The sequence below is a fragment of the Bombus bifarius genome, unplaced genomic scaffold (assembly GCF_011952205.1).
Source record: "Bombus bifarius isolate JDL3187 unplaced genomic scaffold, Bbif_JDL3187 scf7180000010271, whole genome shotgun sequence".
Taxonomy (NCBI): domain Eukaryota; kingdom Metazoa; phylum Arthropoda; class Insecta; order Hymenoptera; family Apidae; genus Bombus; species Bombus bifarius.
In genome coordinates, this window is record NW_022885586.1 from 1,424,189 (window position 1) to 1,436,556 (window position 12,368).

At 51.0% G+C, this 12,368-nt stretch overlaps 2 protein-coding genes across 3 annotated transcripts in view; one reads left to right on the forward strand and one right to left on the reverse strand.

The window, feature by feature from the left end:
* The window catches only part of LOC117216309 (protein tiptop), an 88,670-nt gene extending 79,466 nt beyond the window's left edge, over positions 1 to 9,204 (reverse strand). For both annotated transcript variants that reach the window (XM_033462919.1, XM_033462917.1), the window contains exon 1: positions 8,592 to 9,204. In XM_033462919.1, coding sequence (XP_033318810.1) covers positions 8,592 to 8,631 — 40 coding nt within the window. In that variant the 5' untranslated portion in view covers positions 8,632 to 9,204. The remainder of the gene's footprint in view (positions 1 to 8,591) is intronic.
* Positions 9,205 to 10,753: 1,549 nt separating this feature from the next.
* Positions 10,754 to 12,368, forward strand: part of LOC117216310 (zinc finger protein 808) — a 40,622-nt gene continuing 39,007 nt past the window's right edge. Inside the window, exon 1 of the mRNA XM_033462923.1 lies at positions 10,754 to 11,150. The gene's annotated coding sequence lies outside the window, so the exon portion shown is untranslated. The remainder of the gene's footprint in view (positions 11,151 to 12,368) is intronic.

The following is a 12,368-nucleotide window of genomic DNA, read 5'->3' on the forward strand; positions in this document are numbered from 1 at the left end:
GAGGAGTGAGACGGAGTAGCGTAGAGAGGGAGGCAGAGAGCGGCCAGAGGGGCAGCACGGACGACGGCAATAATTTTCACCGTATGTCACCCCGGTGGAAGAAAAAAAACTGGCCATGGCTCCGGAGGATCGCGCAAACTGTTCTCGTTGACCCTATCCCGTTCTTCTCCACTCGCATTCTAAACGTACGTACGTAGCTAACTGGCTTTGACGCGTAAACGCGAACGAAAGACCCGTTTCGAAATCGTTGGAAGATCAACCGGCACTGCGAGAGAAACGAAGCAACGAGGCAACGAAACTTTGGTCGATTAACGCGACGGGAAATCCGAACGACGCGTCACGTCAACGACATCCGACGTTCGTTGTATCGATCGGTCGTCCGATCGCGACAATCGACGCCGATTAAAATCGATGCGTAGCGAGCCGACAGATCAGCCTAACCGTCTCCGGCAACCGTTTCCCTCCAACGTACACGCGCCCCTTCTAGTTTCTTTTCCCTCGTTGCTGGACCGCTGCAACGCGCGTTACGTCCACCTTTTTCCCGGCGAAAAGAAGGACAAGAGCGGCAAACTGTCACCCGTGCGAAATATCTTATCTTCTTTCCTCTACTCGCCGCTATCTATTTCCTCCGCTTTGCTATTCATTTTTCCTTTCTTTCGTAGATACTGCTTCTCTGCCTGGCTTATCCCATCTGTGCTTGTTCGTTTTCAGAATTCTCGCCGGTTGATCGTGAATCACCGGGTCGTCAAACTTTCGAGCAACGCGTGGCAACGTAGAAGATTCGTCGCGTTAAAGCTGAGCGATCGATGTCGTTTCGAAAGATCGAAAGGATCGCGCGCGGCAAAAATTCGTTTCGGGATTCTCGATATCGCGACGATTTAGCAAACGACGCGGACACGAACGGTGTTTCCAGGCGGAGTTAGGTGGAACCGGACGGGTGAAAACAAATCGGAATCTTCACGGTGCTAGCGAGCAGACGGATTCGTTGTCGAGAAAACTTTAATTGGTTCTCGAATCCGAACGATTAATTAATCTTCGATTGACTCTCGACTACTAATGATTCATTACGGAAGATCGTGGCCGATGCGGCAGAGAAGTACCCGACGCGAACCAAGGAGGAAGAAGAAGAGACGGGTAATCATCGCGACTTTTAGCGTTTGCGAGCTTGGGAAGAAACCCGGCTCGATAACGAAAGCTCGAGCAAGCGGCAGTTACGAGACATTTTTCCAAATATTTCCTATGCTTTGTAACCGGAATTGGTTTCCGGATCTGAAACTCATTGGCGGGGAGGCAAGGTGGTTCATCCATGGAAGGAAGGAATGACAGACGGGAAAAGCAGAGCGGTGACAGGACGATGGTGGCCGTCATACACGGTCGGTTCGTTCGACGCGAGAGAATACTTGCGAAAAGCGAGGGTCGAGATACGGTGTCGCGAAGGGGTAGAGGATGTGGTGCAGCGGTAGCAGCAGTAGCGCTAGTACCAGTAGCGTGAGAAGGAGGTGATGGAGGAACCGAAGAAAGGGTAGGAGAAGGTGGAAGAGTTGGCATCGGTGGTAGTAGCGAGAAACGAGTGGCGATGGTAGTGGTTGACGAAGAGGACGGTGGCGTTCACCAATACCTAGAACCGTATCGTTTATGTGAACGATACAGAGGGGTGAGCGAGTTTGGAGTGCGGATTCGACGGTGAGGCGAGGCTGTCCATCTCGCGGCACGTCGCGGTAGAATGGAGTCGTGGAGTAGGTCGAGGGGTGGGTGGATGGTCGAAGGTGGAGGAGGCAAAGAGGAGGAGGTGGTAAAATGAGGGTGGTTGGAGGTGGGTGTTTGAATGGGGAGGGTGGTAGCTGTCGCTCGCCCGGGCAGCAGACGTCTTCTGACCCGGCCGGTGGCTCAACTCGACTCAACTAGACTCTGCTTGCTGGCAGGAGGCAGCAGCCGGAGAAGGAGGAGGAGAAGGTGGCGGAGGAGGAAGAGGTGCGGGGGTCAGGGGAAAAGGAAGGTTCGCGGAGGAGACGCGAGCAGGGATAGAGAGTAGGGTGGGTAGGTGATGGCGATGGTGAGGGGCGCGGATGGTAGGTGCATTGCTTTTCACAGGAGAAGGTGGAGGAAGTTGGGGTCGTAAGGGTGGCAAGCGTATCGATCCGGACGGAGCTTGGCTGACGGCTGACGAGGCCGTCACGCGAGACGAGTCGAGTCGAGACGAGACGAGACGAGACGAGACGAGACGAGACGAGACGAGACGAGACGGGACGAGACGAGACGGGACGAGACGAGACGATACGGCTGGACGGAACGAACGGACAGACGAACGGACGAACATACGGACGGACGAACGGAGAAGACCCCACTCCGATCTTCCCTTCTACCCCGGAGACTCGTGTAGAGTCACGGCGTCGGGGTGGATGAAGCGACGAACAGTGGTAGTAGACTTGCCATAGAGAGAGAGAAAGAGAGAGAGAGAGAGAGAGAGAGAGAGAGGACGTAGGTAGGGAAGATCGCAACAAGCAGAAGACGAAGGACGGAGGACCGAGAGCCGAGAACCGAGGACCAAGGACCGAGGACCGAGGGGCCACGAGGGAAACTCGAGAGATACTGCTTACTTCCCCTTCGGGGCCTTCTCGTTGCGAAACAGTACCTAGATTGTACGTGCATGGCCGAATAGCTTGGCTACTGTACCGCGATACCACCGTACTTCCCTTCCTACCATCCTACTTTTCCCGCGTCTGTATATTCTTACACGTACAAGCATAGCAGTGTGCGTGCATGGCTCCGTCGTCTCGTCTTTCGAACACGGTTATGCATGCGTGTGCGTTTACGAGTTTTGGCTCGGTATTCCGCGATCGCTATTTTCCAGCGGGATCTTTCCACTCTTCCAATCTTCCTTCGTAGACGTCTGAACAAATTCCTGTCTCGCGAGTAGAACTCTCGGTACTTGAACGTACTTTTACGACCACGATTATTCTTCTCGATGAGAGCCGCGTTTCGCGTAACATCGATCTCTCTATCGACGATCTCGATCGTATCGTTCAAAGGGATTAAAAGCAAAACGAAATATACAAACGCAACGAGTACTAACGTTTGCCGAATGAAACATCGACGAACGTGTTTGAACCGAGTTTCAAGAGATATCCGTTCTGTGGAAAGACGAGCGAAAGAAATGGAAGATGCGTGTCGGTAAGTTCTACTCGACGGCGGCCAACCACGGACCGACTTTTGTCTCACCGAGGCACAGGCCACTTTCTCTCCGCACCCTCGAGCCAACCCAGTTTCGCCCTTTTACCTACTCACCCCGATCTCCACGAGCGTCTCCGCGAGTCACTTTTCGCGCGTTACACGATCGTCTCGAGAAACGCAACGCGGCGATTTAGTTATCCGTACGGGAAAGCGAGCACGGCACAGGTAGCCCGAGGGAGGCCGCAAAGGGAAAGAAAAGTCAGGGGCGGCAGGAGCGTGCGGTGTGTGCTCGAGAGGAACGAGCGAACAGGAGAAGGAGAAACGAGAGGTCAAACGCACTGCCGCCTCCGCCTGGTGGTTGGTTCGCGAGCATAGCCGCAAAGCGAACGTTGTCGCAAAGGCAAAACACTCTCGCCGCGTGCAAAGGCCAAACACCGAAAGTCACTTAAGCGTGCCGGCACGTTCGACGCCAAGCGCTGCAGCGGTAGTTCGTTTTCGAGTGGCACGCCGTGTCGTCGCTACGAGGACACGCCGTTGCGTTCTCCGTTGCCCGATCAACGCCCAAGTGGTAAAGAGAATCGGAAAAGGAATTCGTAAGAATACCGCTTCTGCCAACACTCTGATAGTTCTGATGGCAACGTCCAACGAGAGCTTTCTGTATAATTTTTCTCTCTCTCTCTCTTTCTCTCTCTCTCTCTCTCTCTTTCTCCCTCGTCTTCTCCTTTGCGTGGACAAGGCGAAAGAAATTAATAATTCGTCCGATTCTCGTCGTTGTTGAATGAACCGGAGTCGGTCTGTTGTTCCTCTTTGTAAGAATGACTGCGAGAGTATCGCGAATTTATTCGAGAGTATGAACCGGCGATATATAACTCACTCGGGTGTTTGTCAGGCAAACGGAGAGAAGCAACAAATCCCCTGGTAAACATAAAACAACGGTACTGCATCGAGTCGGTACGGATACGCTTTGATGTGCTTCCACCACCCGCGAGCGTCTCTACCAGCTCCTTTATGGCAGCCATCGGGCATCTGTCGTACCGCCGTCTTTTTCTCCGGCTAATTTATTAGCACCGCTTAGAGAATGGCGCGGAGAAAGATCCGGCTGCAGGCGCTAGTCCCGAGCAGCGACTCGTCGCTGCGTCTCTCGGTATAAATCGGGAGACGGATCAGTCGGATACAGCGACGCCGGTTTTACGAGCATCGAAAATAGGGTGAGAGGACGCGAAACCGGGCGCGCGCGTTCCCGTTCGAGCTTAACGCGATGAAAACTCTCTTCGCGTTAAATGATTCATTCCGAATGAGAATATCGACGATGGCTACGCTGTCGTCGACTCCAATCTCGCGTTAAGAGAACGCGATCGAACTTCTGCTCTTCCGTTCCTGCGTCACGCGCTACGACGATTATATTCGAATAAGTCAGCTGTACGTTTTACGAAGACAAATCGTAGGAAAGCGTGGCAAGTAGTGCGACTATTCTACGTTACGTAGAGACTAAGTTTTCGCGCTACGTTAAACTCTAAACGCGCAATTCCGAACGTAAGTGCGATATACGTACGTGGTAGGTCGTACGTCGACCGCGCCCCTCGAAACGAATCGGTCGCTGCATCGAAACATCGCGAGAGATTAAACGACAGGCGTGCCTAATAAAAATATTTGTTTTCACCAGAGGCAGGACTTTATTCCACGAAGGAAACCGTCGTTCGTTCTGCTCGTTCGCTGTTCGTATACCGGTAAACACGCGCTTTATTCGAGAAATACGTTTGCCGCGAAAAGCCGACAACGAAGCGAAAACGGTGAAGTTCTCTCGCGTGATCTCATTTGTCCAGCAGATATATATCGTTTTTTGGCATATTTGCTCGTCGATGCGATATCGCGACTGAATCATGATCACCGGAAATAACGAAAGCAGATTAGAAAGCTGGTTTGCATACGCTGCACGCGGAAACCCCGAACTCCGCTCTTTCATGCATGGCTAATTCGTTAGGCATCGAGAACGATCGCGCATTTGTCGTCGGTGTATCGACGACGCGTATCGGCCAATTTCTTGGAAACGAAGCGACGTTCTTGACCGCGATCTTTCCCACCATCGATCCATACAGGCCAATTCCCATGCTTCTTCCGGATGTGTTTCGGAGGACGGACGATAATACGTCGGAGGGTTTTTCGTGTTTAGTCGCGCAACTTATGCGGGTGCCTCGTTTCCGCGTCAACCCCAAGCCTGGGACGAGCAAAGGACACGGCCATGCTTTTTCCGCAGGGTTGAAGGATTTATGGGAACGGAGGAGTGAGGCTTGGAGGCCGAAAAATGCGTCGGCATTGTTTGAGGTGAAAGTTTTACGCAATAGGCGTCGTTCGCCACGGGTCACCAAGGGTTTTTATTACGATAGACAGGGAAATTTCTTCTTGTGAGAGGAAGCAGGTATATAACAGGAACGCGCAACGCGTGTCCTTTCAGGACGTTGGAAACCATCGTAAATTTTTTTGCTCCACGTTTCGCAAACCTGCCGCAGGTATACGCGTTGCCTTCTTTTTGTCTACTCGAGGTTTTCGTTTTTAAAAAGAAACAATCGACGACCTAGAAACACGCAATTTTCGAATATCAGCGATTCGCTCGATTTCCGTCTCTCCGTACGCTGAATGGAAAAAAGGTCGGCTATTACCAAACGACAAACAGCCGTTTCTAAATATAATGGAAACGGGAGAAGTTTGGCTTTGAATACGCGAGGTCCGTCTGTCGTCGAATCGATCATTTTCATTCGGTTGCGCGGAATCTCGCGACGAGTCTCGTGGCGTTTCGGATGAAACCATATAGTACCGCGCTGGCTTTATAATTCCGGACCGCCGAAAATATCTGGTAGCGAAGACGGACGACGGCCGTTAGGATGCGCGTGCGCCAACTTAAAGCACTCTTCCTGCTTTATGAATGGAGCCGTGGATCACGAGTCGTGGAGAAACGCACGGAACGGTAGCCAACTCGATCGTGTCCTCTGAAGCTATTCGAGCGACGCTTTATAATTAGCGCGCCGCTATCGAGCCTTCTCTTCTCCGAAGATTCGTTCGATCCCCTCTCTGCCATCGACGACGTTACTCGTCGTCGGACGAATATTAAGAAGGCCACGACGTTATCGGCGATTCTCAGGGTGAACGATCGCGTGGCGAGCAACTACGCTTTCCGCTTTAAAACGCATCGTCGCTTCTTTCCTGCCGTTCGCGCGATGTAACGCGACTCGATCGAAAGCGCCGCTCCAGATCGAATTACCCGCGAGTTTACTTTTTCGGACATTAAGAAGAGAAGATGCCTTGAAACTGCACCTGTTGCGCCAGCTACGAATTTTCTGATAAATAGCCAACGCGTTAGACTAACGCGATCTTGAATCACCCGTCGTTCCTCCAGTCGAAAAGAGCGGCAATAAATAATGCGAGCTTTCCACAACCGATTACTTTAAACGATCCGCTTATCGTTCGATCGAAGGTTACGCGAGCGCAAAAATTTGACTACGAGTCCGCTTGCCGATCCACGTACCCTTCCCTGTTTCGACTTTTCCACTTTTTACCACGATCGTCCACGTAATCCATCGTTTCGTCCGACTATAATTTTACGAAAAATTTTAGCCACGCTAAACGAGAACGAGATATCCAGCGGCAATCTTTTCGTGATAACATACTGCTAATTAACTTCCTCGGAGTAGCGAACGTATGCTCGATGGCCGACTCGATAGACGAGAGATCGATTCGTACGGATCGGCGTATTTCTCGGGTCCTTTCACCGGGACATCGTAAATTAAACGGAGAAATTAGCTCGAGCTATGCCGCACGGCTCGAATGCCACAGTATATTTTGTCGTTTCTTAATCTATTCGCGCCTACTTTCGCTGACGGCTTCATCGTACTCCGGCTACGCGGCTGTTAGAAGAAAGAAAAGAGAAAAAGTACGATGGGTCTCGTGACTTTATAGTTTTACCCAGCGAAACTTATATCGAAGCGGAGCAAAACAACGAGAGAATGGAAATTCGACGACTAAGATTCGTCGAATTTCGATGAACCGATACGCAGTGAACAGATCCGTGTACGTTCGACGAAGAAGCGACGCGGTGCGTGGCGGAGAATTCGGGGAAAAAACGTCATCGAAAGGTGAATTCGCTCGGAAGCCCCGGCACCACGGAAGCTGGCGAAAAACTGTGGCGTTTACGGCGCCGAAACTCCGTAGACTGCCGTGGATTTATGTACGCGGCGTGTATCCGCGCGCGCGCACAACGAGATTTATCGGCGCTTGGCCGAGTTTCGGTAGGGCAAGTTGAGTGAATTGTAAATGTTTCCGGCAGAACTTCACCAAGATGGCGTCCTCCACCAGGGGCGAGTTTGTTTACGCCTCATGGCTCCCCACGTGGGAAAAGCAGCATGGCGCGCGTCGAGCATTCAAACCCACGAATCCACTAGCCGTTTGACGGCTGTTTTTCTACCAGCGCCCACGAAATTTCGTCGGCTCTGCTTTCATTTTATAGCGAGATTTTTTTTTTCTTTCTTCTTTGTCACACACACACACACTGTACCGTGTCTTTGTTTGTTTCAGGAAAACATTCTCAAACTTTATGAATTAATCGTCCGTTAGAATCTTCTCGTATACATATAGCATACATAAATGTCACGTAAAGAACGGTAATTTATAAAGGAGGATTATTACATTGAGCGGTTTCGGTACTATTCGATGATCGTTTCGTAAAAGAAAATGAAGATTTGCAAGAGTATTACGCTCGCATGCCTGTTCGCTACACGCGAGATAATTTACGTTGTTTCCGTGTAAACGGATACGTTCGAAACTCCTTAGATACTCGAGGACGAGAGGGACGGATTTAACGTTATAATTTCAACGAACGGCATACTACGAGCGAAGATAAAATTTTCCTCCGACTTTATAGTCAGTTTAGATTAACCGATGCGTAAAGATGTTTAACGTATGCGTCGCGAACAACTCGATAAAATAATTTAGACGCGTCATGGGAATAAATAATACAGCGGTCGATTACGGAATCGAAGAAAACGAGGAACGCGTGGAATCGATGAAATTTATTTCTTCATTAGCGAGCTTTCCTGGTCGTGAGAAAAACGTCGTTTTACCCAGAGGACGAATACGCGCGTGAAATTACTCGGAAAAACGACTCGTAGTACTATCGAGCGACGTGCTTCCACGTGGTCTCGCGTATACCACGCAGGAAAATAACAACGAACGAACGTCGAATCCGGAGATTTTCGAAAATTTTCCTCCAGGCAACGTGCCTTTTTTCTTTCACGGAATTCTTTTTACCAAACTATCGACACCCTAACGCTACCTCCGTTGAAAATTTATTTTCTCAGCTGGTCAGAGTTCATCGTTTCGGGGCCCTTTCTCGCCGATAAGGATACGATACGAAGAAATATTTCACTTACATTTCATACGTTGTGGAGCGTGCTGTTTCCTTCGGGGCATCTGCGTCCTTCGGGGATGCTCGATTCTCTCTGTGGCCTCCAGGTCTTCGCTCGTTAAACGCAGTCGATCGGAACCCAAACATGTGACGGTCGTGTGTCGCGATCTCACTCGAAGATCCGGCGTAGATCTTCCGCGGGAAACTGTTCCAAGTTTCCCCTTTTCTATGCACTACAGTCACCCACACGCGTCTACGCAACGAGCACTACCTCATCGCGATTTCCATAGATCGTTTCGTTGTTGCGATCGATGCATCGACGATCGGTGTCATTCTCGTCCTCCGATTTCTTTCTTTCTCTTACGAGGAAACCACACCTATATCGGTGCCCCAATACACTACTACGTAAGCACGAACAACGCAACTATTATCGGCTAGATCGTATACGAGGAGAATATTTTCTAGTTTCGGTATTGTAGTTAGATTCACGGAATGTCGCGCACTGTTTACACTTGAACAGCCCAGAAAGTCGCCAAGTTTCGTGATCCATACGCTATCGGCTCACTCTCGATCTGGATCTTGTGATCACCAAGCGTGATTATTATCGTGTGTACATCACTGTCGTATCGCGCGATCGAGGAAAATCGACGAGGCACGATTTTTTCCAACTTCCGGTATACTTCACTGTTTGAAAATACGGGAACGCTTGCTCGAACGAAGATTACAAGAACGTCGGGTATGCCGCACCTACGGAAGATCCAAGACAAACGTGAGAAACGTGGCGTCTTCTGAAAGTTGCGCGTCGCGAGCGATCGGAAAGCGATCGTTCGTTCCTCCGCGTGTATCATCGAGGAAGAAACGGCACGAGACGAACGTCGACTCCGCACTTTGAACGTGTTCACGCGTTATCGTCGACCGACTCCGTGTCACTGGCAGATACTCGCGGGTTCACTTTGCGCGTCTTTCGAAAAGTTGCAGCGGTGACGATGAAAGAAGAAGGTCGGGACGCGCGGCTCTCGAAGACGGAGGAACGAGCCGTTGCTGCGCGAAATCCGATCCTCCGTTGGAGGATCTAGAATTTCGACGATCGCGCGATAACTTATCTATCGGGACGTGTGCCTCGCGACGACGCCTTGCATCCACTCGGGACGCGCGCACGACACTCCGCCGTACGTACTTACGTTCGTACGTACGGAGCTAGCGAAAGCTCGCTCGACACAGGAAAATGGAAAAGAGCAAGAGAAACAAGGGGAGAAACCGATACGCGATCGCATCTGTGTGCGTGCTCGTTTCAGAGTGTGTATATACCTCGGAGACCAATTGAAAGCGCAAGGGTGGAAAAGAGGAACAGAAAGAGAAGAGGATCGCGAAAAGTGCCGAGAAAGATAAAGATAGCGAGTGAAAGAGAGAGAAAGAGAGAGAGAGAGATAGAGAGAGAGAGAGAGAGAGAGAGAGAGAGAGAGAGAGAGACAGAGACGAAGAAGAAACGCGGATGGATATCGATGAAGAGAGAAACGAAGAAGGTAAAATAAAAAAAAGGAGGAGCGTGGGACAGAGCGAGAAAGAATGCAGGGGTAGAGGGCAAGAACGTGAGCAAGGTAAAGAGAAAAGAAGCGGAGGTGGAGGAGGAGGTGGAGGTGGAAGTGGTGGCTACCGTCGTTCGTGGATCGCGAAATCGAGCGGGCGGCGGTCCAGCGCTGACTGACTACGGACTGGCGTCGCGGCGGCAGCCCGCGTGGTGGGGGGCCCCAGGAGTAGTAGTCCTCTTTCCCTCTCGTCTCCTCCACTCGTTCTCGTTTCCTCGCTTGCCAGCTCTTCCTTGCTATGCTTTGCCTCTTGCCCTCTCTTCGCCGACTTCTTTTTTCACTTCTTCCACGCTGTATACTCGCGTTCGCGTCCGCGTTCACCTTACCGACCGATACGCGACTCGCGGAAAACCGAACGATTATCGAAAGTTACAGTCGAATCGAATAATCGACGCGACGCCAGTGACAAAATGGAGACAAAAACGAGAGGTTCGCGGTGCAGCCGGAAAACGTACACACGGATGGACGGACGAAATCAGAGAGACGATTCTCCGCAACCGTCGGTTTTCTTCGGCTACTTGTCGATTCGACACCGCGGCAATAACGGCCAAGGGGCTGGTAGAGAGGTTAGCGGCGGCGCAATGACAACCACTCCACGTCGCTGGATGCACTCACTGCTTCAACGTGATCGCACATTGCCACAAACGCGTTTTCCTTTATCTCGCTATGCGGCCTCTCTTTCGTGGAAAAAAAAAGAGCAACGATTCGCGAATGACCGGAAAGGTGCGACGAAAGTTCGTCGATGGGCCCGAGGGACTGACGTTGCGCTCGCGCGCGTAAGAGATGGTCGAGAAAGGAGGCGGGGTCCCTAACCACCTCGGCCCCGCTCCAAACCGCGAGAGGGGAGAACCGCTCTGTACGAGTGACTTTTGTTTCCGCCGCCAGAGGCGCTGCCTCACGATGTAGCTTGCCATCGTACTACGGCGTCACGGAGCCACACCTACGAGTTTCTCGACAATTTCAACCCTTTCAGATCGCTGATCATCACGCAGAGTTCGGTGAGTGCGTCGTAACAATCGTCTTTTATCAAAGTACGATATATTTCATCGCGAATTCGTTTGCACTTCGCGATTAAATCGATATCGAGGAATCTTCGAAGCTAACCTCAAAAGTTGAACGAACGTCGTGTGTTCGATGGTATTTCTAGAACGTATATAACGTGGATAAGAACGTTTGACAGATTAGAGAAAACGAAAGATAAACGCGTTGCAACGCTGATAATGATACATCTAACGACGATAACTTTGGCTACGTATATGTAAGAACGATTCGTTTTCGATTTAACGTTGAAGCGATATTAATAACGTGACTCGATATCGATGCGTGTGTAACTGCAAACAAAATCGACGTATCGATACGAAATCGACTAACGTGCTCGAAGTTTGAATTCTAACGACATCGGGACTTTCATGTAACGCAAATTTTTTCCACCGTCTAATAGTAATAGTCTGTGTGAAATCGCTGACCGTTCTAACCTTTCCGATATAAGCAAATACATGCCTAACGATTCTTAACAAAAGAAAGTGCCACAGCTTCGAACACTTTTACCCCGCGAAGCGTATGGTTGGCATAGCGAATCGGTGTTTCAGAACTAGCCTTCCCATTTTCCTGTTCTCAACCTCGAAAAAGCGTAAACCTCTTTCCACGAAGGAACGAGAAAGGCGGTCGTTTTACAAGTTCGGAGGCTAGGGTATCGCAGTTATGATCGTGTCTGTTTTTCGGAAAAGTGCTCGGTTCCTCGAAAGGTTTCGATCCGTCACTGTAGTAAGGACGAACGTTACCCCCGTCCGGGAATATTTTACGATAATTCGGGGCGAAGATTTGAGTTGGAAAAGAATCGGAAGGAGGTCGAAGGATACGAGTTCGTCAGGCTATAGATAGTTGGTGAGCGGAGATCGTTTTGGCGGGCACCGGTGGCGGCGCTGCCAAGGTTGGCGGAGCCGAGGGGAAAAGAGCATTGGCGTACCAACTACCAGGTTGTGCCCGCCTACCAGGCGGAGCCCGCATGATCTATAGCGTCATAGAACACCCCTGCCGTTGTGGTAGGAACTCGATGGCGACGCCCACGGTGTGGAACGTGCGCGCTGCCCCCGCCGCCTCCGCCACCACCGCCGTCACCGCCGCCGCCGACGTCGCCGCCACCACCACTGCCGCCACCGGGATGTTTATGCTCCTGCCGCTGTGTCTCTATCTAGTCGCGGTCCTGGCGCTGCGCT